General features: G+C 36.5%; 1 protein-coding gene across 5 annotated transcripts in view; it reads right to left on the bottom strand.

Moving 5' to 3' along the window:
* The window catches only part of MBD5 (methyl-CpG binding domain protein 5), a 177,398-nt gene that overhangs the window by 53,751 nt on the left and 95,783 nt on the right, over positions 1-27,864 (bottom strand). For 4 of the 5 annotated variants that reach the window (XM_070731496.1, XM_070731499.1, XM_070731498.1 and 1 more), the window contains one exon: positions 7,686-8,366. In XM_070731496.1, coding sequence (XP_070587597.1) covers positions 7,686-7,798 — 113 coding nt within the window. In that variant the 5' untranslated portion in view covers positions 7,799-8,366. Of the gene's footprint in view, positions 1-1,364; positions 1,373-7,685; positions 8,367-27,864 lie in introns of those variants that run through there. The other variant, XM_070731500.1, reaches the window with a different exon arrangement.

Below are 27,864 nucleotides of genomic sequence, written 5' to 3'. Positions count from 1 at the left end.
GGGAGAAACATCAACTACCCCAGATATGCTGATGGTACCACTTTGATGGTAGTATCAATGGAAGAATTAAGGCATCTCTTTTGTTGAAGGTGAAAGAACTGAGTTTCAAAAGCTGGTCTACTCTTTGATATGGAAAAGAAAATACATTCAGATTATGCCAACTGGCAATGCCAATGCAAACAGGTAGAGGGGGGGAAAGTTGAAAAGCTATCAGACTTAATTTTCTTAGTGTCAGAAACTCAAAGGGATGATGACTGTGACACAAAATACAGAGGCTTGGGATATGACAGATCTAGACAAAATGCTGAAGTGTAGCACATTTACAAGAAAGGCACATATAGTTAAGGCTGTGTTTTAGTTGTTGAAACACATGCCTGTGGAAACTGGACACTCAGAAAGATTGAAGGAAGGAAAATGGCTATCTTTGTATTGTTGTGCAGGAAAAACTATTCAGATTACTTTATACTAGAAAAAGTATATATAATTCAATGCTAGATGAAGTAAAGTCTAAATGCTCAGTGGAAGCAATAATAATGAACTAAACCATAAATATTTTGAACACAACACAAAAATAAGAACCATCAAAAAAGACTCTGATGCCGTAAAAAAATCAAAGGCAATTAAAAACGAAGCTAGCATAAGACATTGATGACAAATGCAACAGCTTATAAGAACGCAAAGAAATAATTTCAGTCAGACAATCTTGGCAACATATATGCATCAGGCCATAAGAACCAGAATATATATCTCTACGTCCTAATTTAGTGAATACCTTGTTTACAACAATTTATAGTTATGATGATGATGGAAAAGTAACTTTGCGAATAATCTCTGTATTTATGACCTTCAAATGTCTGTAAAGCAAAGGAAAGTGAAGTAAGACATAAGTACAACTGCGATTTCACATAGAGTCCTCTTTGATTAATGACTGAATTGATGGATGCAGCTGTCGTTACTAAGCGAGGATTATCTATATCTCTGACCCTAGCTATGTGTGCTCTGCAATATAATCAAAAATTGCATTCTTAAGACTTTTTTTTTAAAGCAATAATGTTCAAGAATAGGAAACTATATATAGGCACTAGCATATAAATTAGAAAGTTCAATTTGTAGGATAACACCATACAGTTAAGCTACTTAACAGCCTTATTATGCAAAATGAAACAATAGCTGAAAATGACACGAGGTAGCATGCAATATGATTCACAGTGTATGATTTGTTTTCATGTACTGGATTCATTTTGATTCTTTTTTTTCCAGATTTCCATATCTTGGAATATGTCAATGACATATTCAATATGTAGATACTGACTTTATAACAAAGAGGGAAATGATTTCTTTGTTTGGTCATGTTAATAACTAACCTTAAACACATTCTTGCCCTTAATATGCCACAATGCCATTATTAAGTCAAGATGAAATATCTCATTTTCCTTTTTCTTCCATTTCAAGAAATGAGGGGGAATAATGGACCGAATACTTCAATCACTATTTTGAAGGTTGCTGGATATTGCCCTTGTAATAAAAGAATAGTCAAACACAGAAGGTTTGTTGAAATATTTGTAACAATGAAGATGGTAACTTTCAGAAAATTGTTCCAGTGGAGGACTCACAGCTTAACCAAGTGACTATATATATATCTGTTGCTAAGTAAACAATTGTTAAACGATTTTTGCTCTACTTTACAACCTTTCTTGCCACAGTTGTTAAGTGAATCACAGCAGTTGTTAAGTTACTCTCATGGTTGTTAAGTGAATCCGGCTGCTTGTGAGAATGTTGCAACTCCAGGACACTAAAATCACCATCAATATAAGTTAGTTGCTAAGCATCCGATCACGTGTCCATGGGGATGCTGCAATGGTTGTAAGCAACAGTCAGAAGTCACTTTTTCCAATGCAATTGTAATTTCGAACAGTCACCAAAGGAACTGTAATAAATTGTGGACTACTTACATGGCTTATGTGCTGCAGGGTGAAATCCTCCCGGTTTGCTTGTGCCTGTCAGTCATCGGAGAGCCGGTTGTGAAGGGGGTGCAAGGGTCTGCACAACCGCCCGGATACTGCCATTTGAGATCTTTTACCCTCTGTGCATGCACAGAGGGTAAAAGAATCCAAATGGCAGCGTATGGGCAGGTGGGCGGAGCCTCATGCTCCCTTCGCGACCAACTCTCTGACGACTGACAGGCACAAGCGAACTGGGAGCATTTCCCCCCTGATGTGCAGCCACAGTATTTCTTTGTTTTATATAATATTAGATTCTTTTTTTTTCTTTTTATATTATTAGATTGTAAGACTATATCTACCGGCAAATTGCTTCTCGCAAATATCCAATTATCTTCTCCTTTTAATGAGGACGTTGCCAGTGTATTCACTATATTCTATTTAAATTCTATTTTATAACAATCTCCTTTGTCACTTCAGCCAATGCCCATTTTCAGTGTCTTGTATAATTCTAAGTATCTTTTAACTTAGAAATTCATTAACTTTGTTTTGATAGCGATAACATTCACATTTATCACAACCAAATATAATATTAATCATGATTAGAACAAGTTTACTTTTCCCCAATTTCTTATTTTTTCAACTCTGTTAGTTTGTGGAGTTATATAGTTTAAAAAAATCCAATTCAAATATTTCATGGACATTTTATATTACTTTTTCCTGATATGTGCATTTTATATGTAATTTTCCTACTCTGCACTTTTAGTAAGCAATTTTGCCTTATATGATATATTTTTCTGCATAACTTGCAATAAATATATATTTTGTGTAGAGGTTTCTAATTGCAAACCATATTATAGAATGGCATAGAAATGCTTCAAGGGTGATATATTTGCAGAAAAACGTGGAGGAAAGACATGTGCTGTTTAATTCTAACTGCAATTCTGTCTCTAGTTAATACTGTTTAACCCAGTTCTTGAAAAGGTAACAAAAGAAAAAAGAAACAATGGAAGCAGTATGAAGGGCAAAAATGAAATTTTGTTACTAATATTACTACTATTAATAAAGAATATAATTAATTTGTACTATAAGGCAGTTCAACAATCAGATGCTAGTTCTCTTCCATTTTTATTTCAAAATCTATAACGAACAGAAGAATACTTTAGCAAATCAGCACTATTACAGAACATTAGTTGTACCACTAAATCACTGAATTTAATAGACAAACTAAAACCACACATTTTAAATAGAATGTACTGTTTAGGCGTATGTTATTAATTTCAATATTGGTAGCTGGTTTAGACACATAATTCTAGCTTAATAAAGAATTTGTTTATTTAGTGTATGGCACTTACATTAGCAGGAGACTAATTCTAACTTAATAATGAATGTGTGTGTTTATTTAGTTGGTGTATGGCGTTGTTACATTAGCCAGTACTGTAATGTTAACACATAGCAGTTTAGTTGCCTGTTTACTAGCTCTGTTAGGAAACACTTGCACGCTTCCAACTGATTTATTTATTATTTATTTATTTGATTTGTATGCCGCCCCTCTCCGTGGACTCGGGGAGGCTAACAACAGTGACAAAAAACAATGTAAAAATCCAATACTACAACAGCTAAAAACCCTTGTTATAAAACCAATCATACATACAAACATACCATGCATAAATTGTAGAAGCCTAGGGGGAAAGATTATCTTAATTCCCCCATGCCTGATGGCAGAGGTGGGTTTTGAGGAGCTTACGAAAGGCAAGGAGGGTGGGGGCTATTCTAATCTCTGGGGGGAGTTGGTTCCAGAGAAGGCTCTTCCCCTGGGCCCCGCCAACCGACATTGTTTAGTTGACGGGACCCGGAGAAGGCCCACTCTGTGGGACCTAACTGGTCGCTGGGATTCTTGATTGCCACAAGAGGATGGGTAGCTTAAGATCAGAAAGACAAATGGCTTTTCCTGCAGCGCCATCCAGGGTCCTTCTCCCTCCACCGAAGCTGCCATGCAAATGGGAGTCGCAACTGGAAAGGTTCAGTGCTAGCAGGATTCTATCTGCTGCACAAAGTGCCAACTCTTCTTGTATTCACACAGAACATGCTTTTGAACTGTTAGATGGGCAGAAGCTGAGCTGAGTGGTGGGAGTTTATCTGGTCACGCAATGCTAGGACTTGAACTACTGGAAGAGAGACCATTAAGCCACTGAACTATCATGCCTTTAGGACCATATGTTTACTCATAAAAAGAGTTTACTAAATAGCAAACAAGTGGTAGGGTCATATGTTTCTTATACCAGTGATGGTGACCCTTTTGGGTTCAGGGTGTCAACATTTTGGGAAATATCTTACCGGTAGACCTCAATTTAGGACTACAACTGAGCCCAAAATTTATGTTGCTAATGAGGAAATTATTAAGTTTTGTCCCATTTCATGAGTTTTCTTGCCACATTTTTCAAGTGAACCATTGCAGTTGTTAAATTAGAGACACGTTTGTTAAGTGAATCTGGTTTCTCATTGACTTTGCTTGTCAGAAGGTTGCAAAAGGTGATCACATGACCCCAGGACACTGCAATTTTTATAAATGTGAGTCAATGGTTAAGCATTCAGATGGAAATCGTGTGACCATCAGGATGCTGCAATAGTTATAAGTGTGAAAAATTGTCATAAGTCACTTTTTTCACTGCCATCGTAAGGTTGAATGATCACTAATGGAACTGTTGAAAGTCAAGAACTCTCTGTATTTGATTCTGTTGGTGTGTCATATCTCCCACAATGAATAAAAGCACTAGGCGGCAATGCTGAGCAAGAAGTTGAGGCCTAGACTTCAATTTCAGCTCTCAAAGCATCGTTGCCACTCAAAAAGGCTACTTCACCCTGATCACCAAGGCATGCAAGCATTCCATTGCACCATATAGTAAGAAAACAAACTTTGTAACCATACTTGTATTTGCTGGAAAAGAAATTGAAAAATTTCTTTCTTTTTTTCCCTTCCTTCCTTCCCTCCCTCCCTCCCCATTTTGCATTAGTTGTGTTAATTTATGTTCTCTTTAATTACATGTATGTATGTATGTATGTATGTATGTATGTATGTATGTATGTATGCATGCATGCATAAAAGATGTACAATAAAGAATTAAGACAGAATGCTAAAAAAAAATATCATGCAATAATAATCAAATTAATGTTCATAATGAATAAATCAAACGTATAAAAAAGTCTACTTGAATATTTTGGTTTAGCTTAGCATTCAGTATTTTAATGGATTTTACAAGGTTATTTTATTAGGTAATTTTTCATATGACCTAATAAAGACTTCTGATAAATGTGCTAGGTTTATTGTACATTTTAATAAACTTCAACTTATGAATACCAATATCTCTCTCTTTTTTTTGCTTCTTAAAAGGTATCTTATAAATAGCATGCCTGTTTTTGAATATGAGAAGAAAAATATATTTGGTCTCAATAATGGTTTAGACATGTAATTTAACTTTTTGTAGTAAGACGGTGAGGGAAAATTTTTATTTAGATTTTTAAGAATTGATAATGTTGTATAAAATTAATAGAAAACTTTAGACGAGTAGAGATAAGAGCCTCCATTTAAGGGGGTAATAAGAAAAGTTTATATATGATTGATTTTAAGCATTGTTGTTGTGTTTATAACTATATATTGTTTTACTTTATGGCGGAGAAAAATAAAAATCTTATACCAGAAAAACAATGGTTTAGACCAGTGGTTCTCAACCTTTCTAATGCCGCGACCCCTTAATACAGTTCCTCTTGTTGTGGTGACCCCCAAACATAAGTCTAGCACCAATTCTCCCAACGGAGCTTTAAGCTGATTGGCAGGAAGGTCGGAGGGACACCCCCAATGTAAACACCTGATTGGTCGGATTGTAAAAATATGTTCCAAGGCGCCAGAATAGAAGCTTTAGTTCCTAACACTGTGGGAAATTTGTCTTTTCTCAGGGTCTTAGGCGACCCCTGCGAAATGGTCATTCGACCCCCAAAGGGGTCCCGACCCCTAGGTTGAGAACCACTGGTTTGATTTTGGAAAAATAAACCTATCCTTTATAGGGTTTGCTACCTTGTTTCTTCAGAAAATTTAATTAATTTCCCCTTCCTGAAATATATAGCTCACTATTCTTATAACATTTTCTAGGTTTGCACACACATGGTAGTACGCCTCTGTTTTCCAGACATTTAACATTTAGGAATTGACTTATTCAGCAGATGGGACTAAGCAAGATTAATCTTTTCCACTGCAGGGAAGAATAAAACCATATAAACACAGAAGATTGCCCGCGGCAGTATGTAAAATCAAAACATGAACTGAAGTCTACATTCTGGACTTTAAATCCCAGCCTTTTTCTTTTCCGCATTTCTAAGCCAATAGTTTGGAGAACTTATGGGCCACTGGTTGCATCATAATATAGCAACCATTTGGAAGTGAGGAACTTTACACAGGCCTAAACTCAAGGATCAATCTCTTCTCCTTTTGCACATGTGCCAAGAAGAAACCTCCCTGCCACAAGTACCACATGGAAATAAGTCCCTTCCATCATGGATACAAGGAAAGAAGCTCCTGATCGTTCTGCATGTAAAGAAAGTGGTTAATTCTACAATACTGTCAATGGATTTATCAATGGATTTTCAGTATGTATGGAGTTGGAGCATAACATGTTTATATAATGTTCTTGGAAGACATACATGGTTTCTACTGAGAAACTCTTATTTTTTCCAAATAAGATCAGGACAAATAGCCATATTAAATTTATCACTCTTCAGATTTGATGTTATTACTTTGAACATACAGTTCATTACATTCCAAAATGTAAAATCCATCCATTTAGAGGCAATAGATTATCCAATTTGGGGAATGGAACTTTTTTTTTTTGCATACACCCAAAAAACAAAGCAGGATTATAGGATGCTTTAAATGTGGGTATTGAAATGTTTTTTAATTGAATGGACTGGGGAAAAAAAGTACATTGAGGACTTTTACCATACACACATTGATGTATATGTCAGTTTTCCACAGTGTGGTATTCAGTGATTCACAACCTATCACTTGGCTTGTACATGATTATGTTCCTTATCTATTTCTTAAGCACCTTTATGGCAGACAATAATAGATGTGAAAGTTTCAGATATTTAAGCCAATAAGAAAATATGAACATTACTTTTAAGTGATATATCAATAGCACATTTTAATGGGGGCTTTTTTTTTTGCTTTTTATACCCTCGAATGAATCAAATTTATTTTCCACAAGTCAACTTAAATTATTAAATAATGTTAATTATTAACTGTGGAACTCTTTGAGTGCCTTTTTAATAATCTCTTTTTGCATTGAAAGGTTCATGATACTCTGGAATTTTAATATTTTTATAAGACTAGATTAGTGACGTTTCTTTGAACTTTTATGTTCTACAAAGTTATTAAATATGTTCCATCAGCAGCTTCTCTGTTTAATCTGTATTTAGAAATTGCAGAAACTATTTTCACCCACATTTATCCGCATTTTTTTAAAAAAACGCAAATTCTTAATATAGAGGCTACTTGAAAAAGTGAGCTAAGCAGGTTTGTGGACGGAGTTAATTTTAGACATTTTTTTCTATCATTGCTTTCTCAGGATAGTAGAGATTATTGTTTACTGGTGTAAGAGTCACCTCTTATTTTATTGCCAATCAAGCAACTCTTATTCCACAAAACTCTGATGATGAAGGCATTTTCAGCCAATTACACAGCTGTATACTTACCTAATATACAGGACTCCAGTTTGATCCACCCTCCGTTGCCAACCAACTGGGACTTGTACTGCTGGCAGCCCTCCATCCTTGTCCCCACTGTCACATTCCTTGCTTCCATTCATTTTTCTGATTAAGCTTATGATTCTTCAAATATATCAACAGGAAGATGATATCCTTATTCTAAAAATCATCATGGCCTTCAGGAGGTGGCCACACAGCACAGTAATTCCCAGGGTGTACAAAGTGCATTGGAAGGCTGTCTCAGTCCATAAAGTCGACCATTTTTGTTGCTGTTGTTGACAAGTCAATTGCCCATTCTGAATCGAGGCAGTTATGAAATGTGTTATTCCTTATGTAGTCATAAGGATATCCTAAATAGGTAAAAACAAGTATTTCCAACTTGGGAAAATCATAATCCATCAATTTTCTGTCACTGGCAACAAAGGGACACAAATGTTTATTCCTAGTTCCATAGCACAACTCCAAGATTGCTGACTGTCTAAGCTAATTTGTATTTTGAGAAATTAACTCCCATTTTTACAGATGTATGGCAAGTAATACCTCCAGGTATTCAATCCTTTTCATATGCCATGTTCTTTTTGTTTTCTCATGCTCTTCCATTCATTGTCCAAGATACTCCTGGACACTTCTTCTGATTCTCTCATGATGATACAACTTCAAGATGAAAGCCTGAGGAGAGAACATAAACAGCTGAATATAATTTTTTTTAAAGTTAGTTAGGTATGTGCATTTTAAATTTGTTCTGTTTGGGATATTTAAATAGCTCATTAAATAAGAATTATTTTCCTCTCAGTCTATTTGCACAGTACAACATAGTCTGATGAACTGTCATATTGGGTTTATACAAATGGGACTTGCATCCCACCACAAGCTTTAGTTAGATAGTTGGGTTTTATGAAACCCAAACATTGGACGTTTCAGATTTAGAGGACATAATAGATCTGAAATAATAATCCAAATCCACAAGCTGCTTTGCTACAGTCTCTTTCTATCCCAGAGCTGGCATGAGATCACACTTCCCTAAATTTTGCTGTCCACACACTGCACCCCACAACACAGTGTTCTGACCTTTTTAGAGGAAAGGAAAAATGCTAATGTTCCGAATGGCTCAGTCTGTGCCCTTGGTTAGAGTTTTCACCAGATTTGAGATCCGTTTTTTCAGTGCACAGGAGGATTTCCAGTTCCTGCACAAAAGAGATGGGGGAATCCCTTGGCATCCTGGCATAATGGAGCTAACATCCAACATTCCCATGGCTTGTAACCTTTCCTGCTGGCTTGTCCATTGATTTTCCAAAGTTTCTACTTGGCAACAGATTGCAAACAATTTGATAAATACCAAAAAGGCAATAATGTGGTCTGGCATGACATTTTACATTGGCCAATAATGCTTTACTAGCCATACACCTGTTCTGAGGCTGTTGTGGCTGTGAACAGTTGACCAAACATAAATCAAGGTCGGCTTGTATGACTTAAAGTAACATATTCTAAATTGATCACTGGAGTATTTGACCCCATGCAGCAGCATGGAGTCAAGAATTTTCTTTTTAATTTCTTGACTGCTTGCCAAGCTAACAATTTCAAGAGGCAAACGTATGGAGCAACCCAAAGAACAGAATTTTTCAGTCCTATGTTCATAAATATAGTCAATATAGTCAATGTCAGAGACATCTGTTCTGCAGATGGATAAGACAGTTGCTTAATCAACCCATTTACGAAGGAAGGAAGGAAGGAAGGAAGGAAGGAAGGAAGGAAGGAAGGAAGGAAGGAAGGAGAAAAAGTTGTACGGGTGCTAGGGATCCAATCTCCATCACAGTCAAAACTGAATGAGGAATGAAGTAGCTAGAGACCAGATTGAAGAGGTAATCCTAAAGGAAACAATGAAGCCACAAGATTGAGAGTATACAACGTATCATTTCCCTGTCTATATGTGTATATATATGGACTCTACATTGTCAACAACCATTTTCTAGAGATGGGATGGAAAAATACTAGTTTCAGAATTGGATATAAAGCTATCCTTGGACTGCTTTAGCTGTAGGGAGGACATTGAAATTACAAGGCAAGGGCATGTTGAGAGGTTTGGGAAATGGTTAGTGGACTGTCCTTATGGAGGGCAAGGAGGCTGTGTAAATTCATAGTTAAGACATAGCGCAAAACACAAGTACAGGTAGTCCTCGACGTACGACCACAACTGAGCCCAAAATTGCTAACTGAGACATTTATTAAGTGAATTTAGTCTCATTTTATGACCTTTCTTGTTATAGTTGTTAAATGAATCACTGCAGTTGTTAAGTTAGTAACAGGGGTTGTTAGGTGCATATAGATTCCCCATTGGTTTTTCTTGCCAGAAGGTCGCAAAAGGTCATCATGTGACCCCAGAACACTTCAACTGTCATAAGTATGAGTCAGTTGCCAAGTGTCTGAACTTCCATCATGTGACCATGGAGATGCTGCAACAGTAATGAGTGCGAAAAATGGTCATAAGTCACTTTTCTCAGTGCCACTATAATTTTGAACGGTCACTGTATGAACTGCTCTAAGTGAAGGACTACCTGTAGTTAGTTGCTATTATGGGGGAGCTGTCATCAGTTGTGTTAGTTCCAAACGTAATTTTAAAGTGACTAGAAATTATGAAATCTGAATATGTTGTGCTCGTTTCACATGACACACACCAACAACAAACCTAGTCCCCAGACGTACATCTGGAAACAATATTTTTCACTATATTCACATTTTGTATTGTTGAGCCAAATTTTTCATTTTGTAGTGTCTAATAATTCTGTCTGCTATCTCCTCCCTCCCCCCCCCCCATCCAACGGGGATCCTCTAGGACAGGGATGTCAAACTTGCGGTGTCATGTTGTGACTTTTCCCCCTTTGCTAAACCGGAGGTGGGCGTGCCCAGCATGTGACACATCTGGCCCAAGGGCCACAAGCTCAACACCCCAGCTCTAGGCCATATGACATATCCCACATATGCTAATTTAACAAGTATAGGAGCCATTGGTTTTCAGTTCCAATCATATTGGCAGCAATTACAGGAAGTGAATTTGGCTTCTCCAATGATTTTGCTTGTCAGAAGGTCACAAAAGGCCACAATAGCTAGGTTCATATTACACACTTATGCATATTGTTTTACTTAATTGCTCTAGGTTATTAACATAACTAGGTTTTGACTGGTCTCAGGTGTTTAAAATGTATGCCTCTATTATGGAGGAAAAAAGGGTCTACTAAGGTTTCTAGACACTAGCATAATGAGAATCAAAGTTGTCCTACGTCAGGTTCCCAGACGAGTTCGTGAAAAGCGGAAACCCTATCAAACACTAGCTAATAAATTTAACAGAAATAAGATACCATTTAGATGGCTGACACCTGAGGACATGCTTATCTCCTTAATTGATAAAAATACAAAATAACTTTGATAAAAGATGCAAAGGACTTTTATGATCAAGTCATCAAAAAGGTGGATGAGTTCCACCTTTTCATTAGTTAGCTGTCATTAGTTCTATTCACTGGGGAAAACTTTGTATTTAGCCCTAAACCTGCAGAATGGCAGAACACATAAATGACAGCCAATTATGTTGGATTCATACCATAGCTTGTTTCAATAATGGCTTGCTGATCCTAGTGCAAACCAATAAACAGTGGCTTGTTTATTTCCCAACTCTTTATACTGACCAGCTGCTAGGAACTCTGGGCATTCACAAATAAAAATACAGTATACTCAATAATAAACAGATACAATGATTTTAAAAAATCACAAGGAACAGAATATGAGAAAAACTAGGCAACCGCAAGAAGAAAACATACACTGCCAGAAATAGAAAATACTAAACACAGTTGATCTGTTTGCACAATACAGTACACAAATTCAATAAGCTCTGTTATGGGTTGGTGTGATAGGTGAGCCCAGCAATGTCATGTCAGGAGTTTCCAGGCCAGGGGTCTCCAACCCCCGGTCCGTGTCACGCCAGGAGCTCCATCCATGGAATGTAGGCAGCACATGAAACAATGTCTCCTCTGGTCCATAGAAAAAACTTTTCTGCATGGAACCCGTCCCTTGTGCCAAAAGTTTGGGGGGTTGGGGCGCTGTTCTAAGCTACACTTAATTTAATAATAAATCAAGCCATGTACAATCCTGGCGGTACCATGGCAACATTTTCTTTAAAAGTATGGTTTATTAAAGAAGTTCTCAGCCTATTCAATAGTCTTGGGATCTCTTCATGGTTTCTCCTCCAAATTCTAATCCGGGTTGATTCTGCTCAATTTTCAAGAGCAATCAATGTCAACGATACTACCCTCTGCAGATTATTATTTTTATTGTATAATTGGAAATAGTTCAATAACATCCCTATTATCTGTGACTGAAATACAACAAATAGTAAATGTGTCAACCCTGAAGCTGAATTGACTAAAGCCATCTTGGAGTTTCAGTGTTGCCACATTGGAGCTGAGGGCTAGGGAAGAGGGAATCGAGATAGTTGGGACTTGGTAGCCAAAATAAAATACTTTAGCTTGGGAACCAAGGACATTCTCATACCTAGTCAAAGGAAGGAGGAGTGATGTCACCAGGCAACCAGATGGAGCCGTAATTGGACCATGTGACTAATTGTTTTGAGAAAGTGAAAAACTTTTGTTTTTAATTAAGTAAAAACCACGGGAATCCTCAGAGTCAGTTTTCACCAGATTTTTGCCAATATAATATATAAAATAAAGCTATTCTTTGAGGAATCTACTTGCCTCAGAATTTTGCTTGCTGAGTCTATTACTTGGAACCCTGACAAAATGTGCATTATTGTCTAGTAATATTAAAAAGCTAGAAACCTAAACAGATACAAAGTACTTTATCCAGATCAAAATAATTGTCAGACCAAGTCAGATTTTCAGTGTAAAATAACTTGGTTGCTGTTGTTCAGTCATTAAGTTGTGTCTGACTCTCTTCATGATCCCATGTAAACCTGAGAATTGTTCAAAATTGGAATGTGGACTGTGTCAGGCTTTTTACAATGTAAAAATACCAACATGAATATAGTTTTCAACATGTTGCTTATCAATGTAATTTCTGGTCCTTCTTTCAGAATCAGAATTGGTATTAACTAATATTATTTTATAGTTGTTGACATCAATAATAGTAATAATACTGCTGATAAGAAAGACGAAGAAGTCTGGATAGTGGATGTTGCAGTACTTGAAGGTAGTAGAAAAGAAGAGGAAGGACTGCATTGGCTACCGATCTGTTTCCGGACACAATTCAAAGTGTTGGTTACATGGCATAGGACCAGACTATCTCCGAGACTGCCTTCTGCCGTATGAATCCCAGCGACCGGTGAGGTCTCACACAGTTGATCTCCTTAGGGTCCCATTGGCTAAACAATGATGGCTGGCGGGACCTAGGGGAAGAGCCTTCTCTGTGGGGGCCCCCGCCCTCTGGAATCAACTCCCCCTGGAGATTTGCACTGACCCCACCCTCCTTGCCTTCCAAAAGAGTTTAAAAACTCATCTCTGTCGCCAGGCCTGGGGTTACTAGATTTTCCCCCTGACCAATGAATGTTTCCTCGTATGACTGTTGTATGAATTGTTAATTGAAGTTTTAAAATTAGAATTTTTAAACGATTGTTTATGTTATTAATTGGATTGTTTTTCTACTGTTTTATTATGCGCTGTGAGCCTCCCCGAGTCCTTGGAGAGGGGCGGCATACAAATCCAATTAAACTTAAACTGGAGAAAATCACAAAATACAAGAACCTGCAAATAGAAATAGATCAACTGTAGCAAAAGAAAGCAAAGACTGAAGGGTCCCCCAGTCAAAGCAAGGCTGTAACTGCCACTCTAGATGAATTTATGTAAAGATTCTTCTGGCTCTAGCTGTCATCTTGTCTTTGAGCAGTAGCAGCAAGTCCAGAAGGGCCTCAGTTTGCACCCCAGTTTCAAACGGGGAAATGGAACCCATTCAAGACCAATTGTAGTAATGTCCTTGACCTAGGACAGGGGTGTTAAACTTGCGGCCCGCAAATTGGATACATCATGCGCTGGCCATGCCAACTTTAGTTTAGCAAAGGGGGAAAAAATTATGATACGTCGTGTGATGATGCAAGTTTGATACTCCTGACCTAGGCCAAACAGTCACAACCAGCCACTCATTCTTGTATGATTGAGCTGTACTATTACTGCCTCCTTCAAGTCCATGAGGGATCACCTCCTCTTTCAAAAGACGATGATCTCACCACACGGACTCATCCTTTGATCATCTCCTGGGCTATGCTGACAATCTAGAAAGGACTAAGATTCAACGAACAGGAGGCCAATGTTGATTAGAAGAATTTATTTAACTTCTTCAGGAATTACAGAATCAATGTTATTTTCTTTTTAAATTTAAGAACAAAAATATTAGAAAACAAATTTCTATATGAAGCAGAACTTTTTTTTAAATAGATCACTTTTATTTAATAAAGATTGTTCTCGCCTTTTAATTTTTTTATAGTTTATTTAAGCTTTTGTTCTTAAAATTAAAAAAGTCAAATAATTGTTCTTACAGATCTGATACTATTTCTGTTATCACATCATTATTATAATTCATTTCATTGTACCATGAGCCAACCAAATAAAATACAAATAAAGTCATTATATCAATATAAAATGGGATGTTAATATTTCCAAGTCTTTTGCACTTACACCTATACTCTATATTGTCAATTTTGTTTTTTATTACCGATCCATCTATACCATTTTTCCCATATCTCTTTAGTTTCTTTATTTATAACTCCTTTAATTTCATTTGTCATTATGTCCATTTCAGCACAACTGAATTTTTTTTCAATGATTAAATTTTCAGATGGGGTATTTTCTTTCTTCCATAATTGTGCTATTAAAATTCTGACCACAGTAACTATGTGTGTCATCAGATAGAGCTTTTGTCTGGTGTAACATCGTTTCCAAATGCCCAACAGCATGCTTTCTGGGGAGCATTCAATTTCCTCTTCCAGTATATCTCTAAGCCACCTATGTGTGGTTTTCCATATAATTTGAATTTTGGGGCACGACCACCACATATGAAAAAAGGTTTCTGCGTGTTTCTTCCATTTCCAACATGTGTCTTTAAGGTTGGGATAGATTTTGGCGAGTCTTTGCGGGGGCAGATACCACCTATAAAGAAGTTTATAAAAATTTTCTTTGTAAGCTGCTGACAATGTGATTTTACAAATGTTGTTCCATGCTCTCTCCCAGTCAATTAAGTGTGTATTATGTTGCACATTCTTGGCCCATGCAATCATAGGTTCTTTGACAGTGTCTTCTATCTTGTATGTTTCTAACATATATTGATCAATTTTCTGATCAATTTATCATCTTATCCTGTAAGTATTTTATCCAATATATGGGTCGTTATATTAATTCCAGGGGTTTCTTGGTCCTTATTATATCTAGATTTGATTTGTAAATATATCCACCAATCAAGTTTTATATTCTGTAGTTCTAATTCTTGTCTAGTTTTCAATTCTCCACTAAGGTGAAGAATATCTTTATAACTTAAGGTTTTGGTAGGGTCGATTAAGTTGGGATAGACAATTGTTTCCATGGTGGACAACCATCTAGGAATTTGTATGTAATATCTCCTTCTAATGTCAGCCCAGGTTTTTAATAATGATTTTCTAATCAGATGGTTGTTAAAGGCGGATTGTGCTTTAGTATTTTCTTTCCAAAGGTACAGATGCCACCTCTGCTGTAAATCGTGGCCCTCTAATGTTAGAATCTTTTTATTTTTAAGGTCAATCCATTCCTTAATCCATAACTTTAATGCAGTTACTGCAACACGGCATAATTAGCTAGAATGTATTTTTGCAATGCATATCTGTAGGAATTAAAAAGGCTTTTCATTGGATCCTCATCTGTCCGATTGTCCCTACATACATACCGGAAATAATCTTGTGTTTCCTTACTATGTTTAGTAACAATATGTTTATTTAAAAAAGACAAACAAATTGAATTTTCTATCCGTTATTAATTCTATCCTTCTGACAGTAGTTACTTTCACTCAGCATTGTATTACTGTGTTGAAAAAATATATATAATAACTTCCTAACTGTTTCATAAATAATATTTTTGAAAGTATGAAGACAGTAACTAGAAAATATAAATTTGTGATGGAATGTGTGGATGACCTTGGAGAAAGAATGGAAAAGATGATGCCTAGACACAGAGGGAGGAGCACAAGTGGCTTAACGGTTAAGAGCAGAGGTCTTCAAACTTGGTAACTTTAAGACTTGTGGACTTCAACTCCTAGAATTCTCCAGCTATGCTATGCTATGCTATGCTATGCTATGCTATGCTATGCTATGCTAGCTGGAGAATTCTGGGAGTCCACAAGTCTTAAAGTTGCCAAGTTTGAAGACCTCTGGGTCAAGAGGAAAAAACTTATAAAGGATATCCCTTAATTGATTGGGCAGTTCAAAGCGGTGGCCAGGAAGTACATACTTTCAGAATTGCTAGATTTTGCCTTGGAATAAAGTAGAATTAGTTTGTCAAACCTTGTTTCCTATCGGATTTATCAGAGAGGGCTGACCAAAATAGATTTTCTATAATTTACACTTTTCTTAAACAATGGTTTTCTTTGAAATATTTTTCCAGTTCTAAATGTTTTATCCTTTTTTGTCTCTGCGGTTCCAAATATACTGATTGTCAGAGACCAAAAAGGTGAAAACAAGTAGAATAAATAAAAACACGCACACAGAGAGAGACTTCTCTCAAACAGCAATAAAAAAATAAACAGTTAAGGCAAAAGCAGGCATTAGGAAAGAAATATTCAGTCCCCAAAGCAGCAGTTTGTCATATCAAACTGGAACACATTTAAGCTCAATTTCTTCCAATGGCAACTGTGACAAAATAGAATGTGACAACCTTTTTAAGAGGTTTCGGTGGAGATGCTAATAGAAGCTGTATAGTTCTGCTTGCCTTAAAGGAGATGTGCCTCTTCTTCAAGAAGCCATCAATATGGCAATATTATATCAATATTTATTATATCCAATAAATAAATATGCAACTATCATCCAGTCTCCAACCTTTCCATTTTGGTGCAGTTGGTCGAAAAGCTGATGGTCTGCAACCGTGAAAAGTTCTTGAGGAAAGAGACTAGATTCTTTTCTGTCAGGTTTCAGGCTCAAAAATCATACCAAGTCTGTGGAGGAAGTTTTTGTGGATGGATCAACTTTGGTCAGTAGAACTGTGAGCTTTGTGGTCTTGCTGAATCCCTCAGCAGCTTTTGATACCATTGATTGTGGTATCTTTCTGGACTGCCTCCAAACCCTGGGAGGAGAGAATACTGTTTCGCAATGTCTCTCTTCTTTCATGAAGGATACTTATAGTCAATGCTAATTTTGTCTCTCTGTATGTGTGTGTTTGTGCGTGAAGCATCCTTATAGTGGGAGAGGGGATGCATCTATCATGAGAGGTCCTTCAGGGGTTGATGTTGAGCCGGGGTGGCGCAGCAGGTAGAGTGCTGTACTGCAGGCCACTGAAGCTGACTGTAGATCTGTAGGTCAGCAGTTCAAATCTCATCACCGTCTCAAGGTTGACTCAGCCTTCCATCCTTCCGAGGTGGGTAAAATGAGGACCTGGATTGTGGGGGTAATATGCTGGCTCTGTTACAAAGTGCTATTGCTAACATGTTGTAAGCCACCCTGAGTCTAAGAAGGGCGGCATAACAATTGAATAAATAAATAAATGTTCTACATTTATTTTTATTTATTTATTTATTTTTATTTATTGGATTTGTATGCCGCCCCTCTCCGTAGACTCGGGGCGGCTAACAACAGTGGTAAAAACAACATGCGACAATCCAATACTAAAACAACCTTTATTTTAAAACCAATCATACATACCAACATACCATACATAAATTGTAGAAGCCTAGGGGGAAAGAATATCTCAGTTCCCCCATGCCTGACGGGCAGTGACGGCTAATCTTTTTTCCTTCAGGTGCCGAAAGCATGCACATATATGCTGTCGCACGCGTGTGTGTGCCCACGCCCATAACGCAATGCCCCTCTTGTGCATCCTGACCCTGCACATGTGTGCACAAACCTCCCCTCCCGCACGTGCAACCCCCGTTTTCATCCAACATCCCAAAACAACCCCACCAGAGGGAAGCCTCTTGTCTGCAAAATGGCACTTGGAGGGGGGGGGAAGCCTCCTATCCCCAAACGGTGTGGGGGGAACCTCTTTCCTCAAACGGAGCTGGGAAGGGGAAATAGCTTCTTTCCCCAAATGGAGCTGGGTGGGAGGAAAATCCTTTCATGCCCAAACAGCGCTGGGGTGGAATCTCCTGAGATCTGGGAAGGCACGGGCCGCAGAAAGTGAGAAGAAAGCATGAGCTCGTCTGACCTGAAAATCAGCCGGCTGGCGGGAGGCACTTGCACATGCGTAGTAGAGCTGAGCTGGTCAATGGCTTGCTTGCCTGCAGAGAGGGCTCCGCATGCCACTTGTGGCACACATGCCATAGGTTTGCCATCATGGTTCTATTGTAATGAAAATGCTATTCATTTATTTTAACCCTCATACTATAAAGAGAGAGGGGCAAGCTGCTTAGTTTCCCTGGATCTGAACTGAGCACTGAAAATGAATATTTGCTTGATGATTGAACTCACTGGAGTAAAAAAAAATCATTTGCACCTAACTTTTGATGGTATTCTATTTAGCATGAAATAGAATATACGAAGGCACACAGGCTTTTAAAACCCATGTATTATCAAGAGGCATGAGAGCTACTTTTCTAGACAGATTAGAGTGAAAAGAAACTATTTCCATACTGACGCAATAGTGTGCGACATACACATCCATACAAAATGTCTTGAATCCATAATGCTATTTATGCATATCACTGTCTTCCTCATAACGTAGGAACCAAAGTCCAATAAATTCTAATTAAATTGATTTTAATCATGATAGCTTTTCTTCATAATGCTTTCTTTAGAGGTCATTAACCAAGAATATGGATTTTCCACTCCATACAATACTTCCCTAATATAAAAACAGAACACGAAAGGAATTCATTTTTATCTACCTGCTTATCAAAACAGCAGACAACTGAATATATATGGCCATGTTACCTGATCAGCTTTTTTAACACCATTTTTTTTACTACCCTTGTCTGCATTTCTGTTTTGAAATATACCATATAAAAATCAATTTATAAGAACTGCTGTCATGCAGAAAGAATGGAAAAAATTAAAGAGTATAAAATTGAATTGTCTTCCTTTGCACAAGGAGCAATAGTAACACGGCTATAGAGGAAGTCATTTAGATTGAGCTTCTATAGAAGAAAATATCGAAAATATAATGAGAAAGCAAATTAAACTGGTAGATTGCGATTTCCTGGTAAACTGCTAAGTCATATGAACACGTTATTTTTAGCATATAGAATGGTTTCTAAAGTGTTTCATTTAAATTTTTTTAGTGGAACATTCAGGAAATAATGAACAATGAAAACTCTACCATGAAAAAATACGGTTATAATTTATAATGTATTAACAAAATAAACATTGAAATATTTGATGAAAACTATAAGTTAACAATGGTGCTTAAAAGTTTGTGAACCCTTTGAGTTATCAATATCTCTACATAAATGTGATTTAAAATGTGAAAAAACCTGAAATATCCCATTGACATAAGTATTCAGGCCCTTCACTCAGTACTTTGTTGAAGCACCTCTAGCAGAAATTACAGCCTTGAGTCGTTTTGGGTATGATGTAACAAGCTTTGCACACCTGGATTGGGGGAATTTCTGCCATTCTTCCTTGCAAATCCTTGCAAGCTCAGTCATGTTGGATGGTGACCATCAATGGACAGCCATTTTCAGGTCCCTCCCAAGATGTTCAATAGGGTCAAGTCAAGGCTCTGGCTAGGCACCCTATGATATTCAAAGTGTTGTCCCTAAGCTTTCTATGTTATTTTGGCTGAAAATCTAAATAGTTTGGAATCAAGAAAGTAGTGATATTTCAGCTCCCCAAGTATATTTTTATGGCTCGCAGACTACCGTCTATATTTTTAACTTCATAATCCACTTTTTGAAGACATTACACGTAGTGGAGTCATAAGTGATCTTTTGCAACAAAAGCAACTACAACAACATCAATCCATCAGCTGTCATGGATTGTAGACCGCTTCATCAGACACGGGGTCTGCTGTCTGCAAGAAGAATACATAGTTGTTCACACAGGGCTGGAATACGAAGAAACAGGAAAAAATTGAGGAAACTGAGTAACAATTTACACCTGTTTCATAAAGCAAGAAAAGTTCAACCATTTACTTTACCAGCCACAATTTGCATTTCCTTTATATAGCATGTATAATTATCTCTAAGAACTATATTCTATGCATCTGAGGAAATACATTGTGATTCAAGGGAAGCTTTTGTAATCATACAAGTGCTGGTTTTTAGAAAGCCACAAAGCTATTTTGCTTTTGAAGAAAGAGGATCATATTTTTATCCTTATTCTTAATCTAACAAGTGTGGCCGCAGTGAGGATCTGCTTCAAAAGTCAACCCCTAGGGGCTTTCTTATAAATGTCTCTCATTCTGAAATTAAAAGAATTTCTTTAATTAAGGAAAGGGGATCTCTGTGATGGCTTCTGGCTATGGAAGAGTTTTCAATAGAAAGTCTACTTAGCCCAGTCCATCTTCAATATTTTGTTTTTTTTATTGAGAATGTGTTTTTTTAAAGAACTTTAAAAACGACTTGACTTTATTTTGATTCTAGCTGGTATACATTATGAAAACAATCCAAAATCAAAACAAAAAAACATTGGGTACCCAGATATGCCCTCTACTGCCCTGTTTTCCCGAAAATAAGACATATCCCGAAAGTAAGGAATGTGAGAGGTTTTGCAGAATTTGCTAATATAAGGTACCCCCCCGAAAATAAGGCGTAGTCAAGTTTACATACGGTACGGTGGAAAAACATATGGTACCATTCCAAGCTGTTCATAGCGGTACAGTAATAATGTAGTGTCCCCTGCTGGCCCCTTCCATCACTTTGTACCGTCCAGTACAGCAGACACAGTCTGCTGCTGTCTCACTGCCATTACAGTCTCCACTACAGTGCGTAGACTGTAGTTCCTCTGGTGGCCGGAAGCTGAAATAGTGGGTGTATACTGTTGTACCATATAAGTGCCGTTGTTTGTGTGTGTGGGTGCCAGACTGACAGGTACTGTACCGTAATCAGTGTACCGTACGGTACACTTTCTTTGAGGGTGTCAGCTTTTCTGCCTGTGAATTTGTCTTATTTGAGAAATATAAGGCACCCCCCCAAAATAAAACGTAGCACAACGTTTGGAGCAAAAATTAATATAAGACAGTGTCTTATTTTCGGGGAAACACAGTAGAAAGAAGGTCTAAAAAGATCCATGCATCCATCCATCTCATAAGACACCTGTATCTTTGGGTCCAAGACCAGTGAGAAGAGTCAAATTTTAAGAGTTAACTGGATATATCAGAGTAATGAATCTCCAATTGCTGCAATATAGAGAGCATGATCCTAGATCCCATCAGGCAACCCTGTTTAATGGATAGGACTGGCAGCTTGTTGGTTTTGCCTGACCATACAAAAACTATAGAAAACAGACGTTCCTTCATATAACAGGCTCCACTCAGAAGCCTATTGGTAGCCAGTGCTACTCACAAAGCAGAAGAGTTTATGTGCTGCTGCATTCTGCACCAATTGCAGTTCTGGGTAGATTTCAAAAGCAGTCCCATGTAGAAGGCGCTGCAATAATCCATAGAAGATGTACCCAAAGTCAGGTCCAAAAGCTCTCCTGGAAAATTGTGCAGATACAATTAATGGATCTGATGTGCAAAGGCCTTTCTTGCCACAGTAGCTATCTCCTTAAACAGGAATTGTGAATTCAAAAGGATTTTCAGATTGCATGGCAATGCTGAAGAATTCCATTCATATTTAAAGGAAGAATATTCCTGGTCCCAGGTGGTCCATCCATGCCCACACACATTCAGCAACCAAGCCAGAACTTGACAGCACTGTCTGGCCAGTCTGGAGGCAAGACATAGAAATGGGTTGCATCAGTATATGGGTGACAGATGAGGCCAAATTTTCTCATCCTGCAGCCTCATGGTCAACAGGAATGGCCAAAGTGTAAAGACAGGGAGTAGCCCTAAATTAGGGGCCATCGCTTCCCTGGTGTTAATACTGATTGGACCTGACTTACGTAAGAGAAAGTAGGGGAACCAATGCAATACTGTATTCTCACTCCTAATGCATGTGGGTGATCCAGAAGATCACATGCTTGATTTATGGAAAACCACTGAAAGATCAAGCAGAATAACTGTTCTTCCTCCAATCCAGTTCTGCAAGATAAACACAACCAGAGCTGTCTCAGTACCATCCTCCCATCTAGAAACTTCACTGGATAGGGATCTAATGTTCTCCAGGGTCCTATGAAAATTAAGAAAATAACTCCACATTTAAATTTTAGGAACAATCCCACATTTATGTTACTCGATAGCTCTACTTACAAGGAAGCTTCCTCTTGAACTTTGAAGCAAATTCATAATAGCACAGACTCCAAAGGAAGGGAAGAATAAATTGTATATTACATATTATAGACTCATTACTGAATTAAATCTGAAAATATTCATATTTGGCCAGTAGATTAAATCCACTAGTTGCTAATTATATTAATTGGAACCAATATAGCTTAACAAAAATAATCAGACTTAAAAATTAATTAGAAACTTCTCAGTGTTGAATGTTGGTAATGGTGCCTTGGATATGCTGGTACACTCACCTTTGCCTAAGAAATTGGAAAACTCTAAATTAGGTAACAATTCTATAGATTTATTCAGGGAACAATATGCTAAATTATATGTGGATGTAAGGGTCAATTAATTAAATCTACAATCTATAACTACCTCAAGAGGAACAAAGAGGAGATATCTACTCTCACGTGACTTACATATAAAATGTATACACCTCTAGTTGGACAAATTTACTGGGATTGTTTAAAAATCCAAAGGTTTTGGAAATTAATCTTTGGAGACATCTAATTTATTCACTCTCTACACTAACAAGTCCTCAATTATGTTCTTTATCATTACTTGAGAAAGAAAATGGCAATATTTAAAACGAAGAAATAATCACAATTTATATTGGTAACAGCTGCATAATAGCACAAAAATGGAAACAACTTCAGAACTTTGATACTTCAAATTTATAGGATTTTAAAAGTATTTTTGGGTATGGTACATTGCTTACAAAATAACAACTTTTATTGACTGAGAAAAGAACTATAAGTTTTCGGGAAAAGCATTTCTAATTTCAATGGTTTATTATTTCAGCATTTTGCTGTTCAATGTATTATCATTTTACATTTTAGTTTTCCACACTTAATTGATTTGCAATGAAGAGGGTTTTAAAAACCTTTTAAGGGAGCATTTCAGTAATTTAATTTATATTTTACTCCAGCAAGACCTATTTTAACTTCTGAAACCTGTTTAGAATTTTGGAGACTATATTTTAGTATCTTGAATATATATCAGATTAACAATTAAATAAAACAACGTTTAAATATTTTAGATTTTTAGCATTTATGCTATGTCCAAGCTAGATATATTTTAATAAACTGTCTAGAATTAGTATTCTGCATTTTAGCATTTTACATACTTAATCATATTAGCAATTATGTACCGGTGAGCTTTTTAGTTTTTCTGAGCTTTCTTCAGTGTTTTAGTGTTTGCACTTATACTATCTAATTTTATCTTAATTTATGTAATTTATTTATAAAGATTTTTATTATTGAGCTTTGATATTTTAATAATAAAAAGTGATTGTGCAGATTTTAGAAAAGCCTTTCATATTAAACTATGCAGAATTTTTTTAAGGTATAGAAATAATATGAATTGAAATAAAACTAGCACGATGCAGCAAACTCCTGCTCAGGTTTTTTTTGGAAACTTAGGACTTCTAGACAAAATGGAAGTACTGTATCAGAAAATATTACTGATGTTACCTATTAAGATATTACTACCTAATAAATATAATACTTCTTAATAAATGTACAGTGTTCCCTCGATTTTTGCGGGTTCGAACTTCGCTAATAGCCTATACCACGGTTTTTAAAAAAATATTAATTAAAAATTACTTCGCCGTTTTTTCCCTATACCACGGTTTTTCCCACCCGATGACATCATATGTCATCGCCAAACTAATAATTTTTGCAAATAAATAACAAAAAAAATAATTATTGTTAATAAATAATTATGTTTATAAATATCAGGATCACTAAGTGTCATATTCAATGGTGAGTACCAGTAATAATGGTGAGTAAATGGTTGTTAAGGGAATGGGAAATGGTAATTTAGGGTTTTAAAGTATTAAGGGAAGGCTTGTGATACTGTCCATAGCCAAAAATGGTGTATTTACTTCTGCATCTCTACTTCACGGAAATTCAACTTTCGCGGGCAGTCTCAGAATGCATCCCCCGCGGAAATCGAGGGAACACTGTATATCAAAATATTTACTGAATGGATTTTGCAGTCAACACTATAAATTCAAATTGTACCTGATTTAATTCATGGAAATAAAAATATAAACTGAAAGATAAACTTTGTGAAAGCCACAGTTTTTAAAACATCATATTATATATGTATTTATTTGTATGTATATAAGCAAATGCAACAGAATATCATCTGATGGCCTAAGTCAACACAGTAAATGCTGAGGGATTGGAAATAAGTACTCTTCCATGTTTGACAATAGACCAATTCATACAGAAAATTGACCTGATGCTTACCAAGTCACTTATTTAAGCCTTCAAATAACCTGTAATGTTTATGAAAGCTACCAACATTTTTTCACCATAGTTATCAAATGAAAGCTTTGTTACAAATTGATTTACCTGTCAGGTTAACTGACCTAACAAGTTCTTGCTAAATTAGAATGGTTTCACCAAAATCTCAAAGTCACTCTATAGGGTTAGAAACATAGAAACATAGAAAACTGACGGCAGAAAAAGACCTCATGGTCCATCTAGTCTGCCCTTATACTATTTCTTGTATTTTATCTTACAATGGATATATGTTTATCCCAGGCATGTTTAAATTCAGTTACTGTGGATTTACCAACCACATCTGCTGGAAGTTTGTTCCAAGGATCTACTACTCTTTCAGTGAAATCATATTTTCTCACGTTGCTTTTGATCTTTCCCCCAACTAACTTCAGATTGTGTCCCCTTGTTCTTGTATTCACTTTCCTATTAAAAACACTTCCCTCCTGAACCTTATTTAACCCTTTAACATATTTAAATGTTTCGATCATGTCCCCCCTTTTCCTTCTGTCCTCCAGACTATACAGATTGAGTTCATTAAGTCTTTCCTGATACATTTTATGCTTAAGACCTTCCACCATTCTTGTAGCCCGTCATTGGACCCGTTCAATTTTGTCAATATCTTTTTGTAGGTGAGGTCTCCAGAACTGAACACAGTATTCCAAATGTGGTCTCACCAGCGCTCTATATAAGTGGATCACATTCTCCCTCTTCCTGCTTGTTATACCTCTAGCTATGCAGCCAAGCATCCTACTTGCTTTTCCTACTGCCCGACCACACTGCTCACCCATTTTGAGACTGTCAGAAATCACTACCCCTAAATCCTTCTCTTCTGAAGTTTTTGCTAACACAGAACTGCCAATGCAATACTCAGATTGAGGATTCCTTTTCCCCAAGTGCATTATTTTACATTATTCTTATTCTTATTTATATTTTTCTTATTTATATTTTTCAGTGTGTAATAAATAATAATTTACTAAGCTGCATGATGTGTGATACCCACCAAACAACTCTGGACACCTCACAGCAATCAAAGAAATTACAATAATATCAATAAAATAAATTTTAATTTAAGGTATTTTTGATTCCTGCAGTGCAAATATATGGGGATCATTCACCTTGGCTATTTTCCTGTTGGATAAATTTACATGTAAACTATGACAAATTACATGGGAGTTTTTTCTACTAGTAAATTAAAAGAAGGATCTTTGGATGGCTGCTATTTAAGCATGCTATGACAACTAGCTGATTTAATGGTCCAACATTCTCAAAGAAGGTTATTCTTAGAAAGTTTAGATATTCAGAAAGGGTTTACTTTCATGCCTTAAAATATGCTATTGAAGTTTATATTTTAATATATCTTATATGAAAGAAAAGTATAATTTAATGGTAAAGCTATCTACAATCGTAGTTATTTATGATGTGATTTTTACTCCAATCTTAAAATATTTTCCCAAATATTATTTTATAATAGTGATTTATATGTGCTTATGATTCAGGCAGTTTTGAGCATAGGAACAAATGTGAAAAAACTTAAACTGATTATGATTTATAATTCCTCGAATAAGCTAAAATAAGCAGAAAGCCATTATTGTCCAACTATTTACTATTTTTCCATAGCAGACAGTACAGGAAAATTCATTTATAATGGAATTCTAAATAATCATACATGTAGGAATAAATATACTTTACAATTAAATAATCTTGGTATTTATTAGTAAGATAAAAGTGAAATGCAACCACAAGATCAAAATGCCACACAAACAATATGTCTTAGTTAAGACTCATACGAACCTTTAAAAAGCTAGATGAGGATCAATCGAATTTTCAAAATTAGGGCTCTTGTATATTTAATAGGTATTACAAGAAATCTTTGGTAAAGAGTATGCACTAGTGGGTTGAAAAGTTGCACCTGCTTTATTTCCTCCAATGAAAGGCTGCCCATTGACATAAGCATCAGTGATCTCCTCTTACAACATCTAATTAAACAGTCAAATTACTAACTTAAAGACCAGGCATAAAGAAAGGCCTGGTAGAGGCATATGCCAAATGTTTTAAACCATTAAAAAAAAAAATGGTTCAAATGAGAAATACAAATTTGTTGCTTTAGGAAATCCTTTTTCAAATATGAAACTTCACCAGTTTTGCATTTTTAAAAAGCATACAGTATGCTTACAACTTAGATCACAGTAGAAATATATTTCATTATCTCCAAAATAAGTACCTATTACTGTTCTGTTGATATTTTTCAAACAATATCCCAAATGCTGAACTAGAACTACAAAGAGCCATACAAACATTAATATAGCCTCTGTTTGAATACTGGTATTCATTATCCTTTGGCCACTCATTCTTTCAAGTATATAGTACTTAAGAAAACCAGTTTCTATTCAATAATTTGCTCTCCCATAACCTAAATATAATGCAATTGATAGGGTACGTATAAGATTAATACTGTACCTGCCCACATATAGGATAGGCTAAGCTCATATGTTACTATTCATTCTGATAACAATGCATCCATTGTATCATTGAAATGTTACACCAAATTGACATTACTCAACATAGATGCCATTCTGAGCTTAAAAATTTGCATTGAGAATGCTTTATTTTTAAAAGGTATTGTATCAGAAGTGTACAAATACACCAGCACGCTGTTTTAAATATAGAAGAAAGCTCTGCAAGCAACATTATTGTCTTTTGCGTCAACGTAGTGTAATTTAGAAGCAGGGAAAAAGGGAAATTATTTTTTTTAAGAAATCCATGTGTAAAAAAGCAGGGACTTCAATTTGGCCAATAAAATGAATGCATTTAAGACATCTGATAAAGAAGTGACAAGCTTTAATAATATGTTTATGCCCAAAGTGACAGGCTTTAATAACATGTTTTATTAACGGTTTCTTAACAAATCCTTCTGCTGACAGGGAATATGTACTTTGGTTTTCTAGAAACGGCACACTTGCAGTTCTTCGTTAAAAATTAAAGAATTAAAACAGCCAACTGACTTGCCTTGTCATTACAACAGCACAGAAAAACTCCTGGCTGGGCCCGGAGGGAGGTGTTCCTCTCTCTGAAATTTGCCCAGCCGGGTTTCAGATATGGCATCAACCTCGACCCCAGGGAAGGGGGGGGAGGAGTGGCTATTATAGCCAGGGAGAGCCTTTGCCTGCGTAGGTTCATTGCTCCGGAAATTGCGGGTTGCGAGTCTCTCTTGCTGAAGTTGGACTTAGGGGTCCAGGTGGGCTTATTTCTCACGTACCTGCCTCCCAGCTGCGTGTCAAAAGCCCTGCCTGTGCTACTCGAGGAGGTAGCTGGGTTGGCGGTGGAGTTCCCCGGACTCAT

Source organism: Erythrolamprus reginae, chromosome 1 (assembly GCF_031021105.1).
Source record: "Erythrolamprus reginae isolate rEryReg1 chromosome 1, rEryReg1.hap1, whole genome shotgun sequence".
NCBI classification, from domain to species: domain Eukaryota; kingdom Metazoa; phylum Chordata; class Lepidosauria; order Squamata; family Dipsadidae; genus Erythrolamprus; species Erythrolamprus reginae.
The sequence above is the reverse complement of the archived record's forward strand: the minus strand, read 5'-3'. Positions and strand labels throughout refer to the sequence as shown.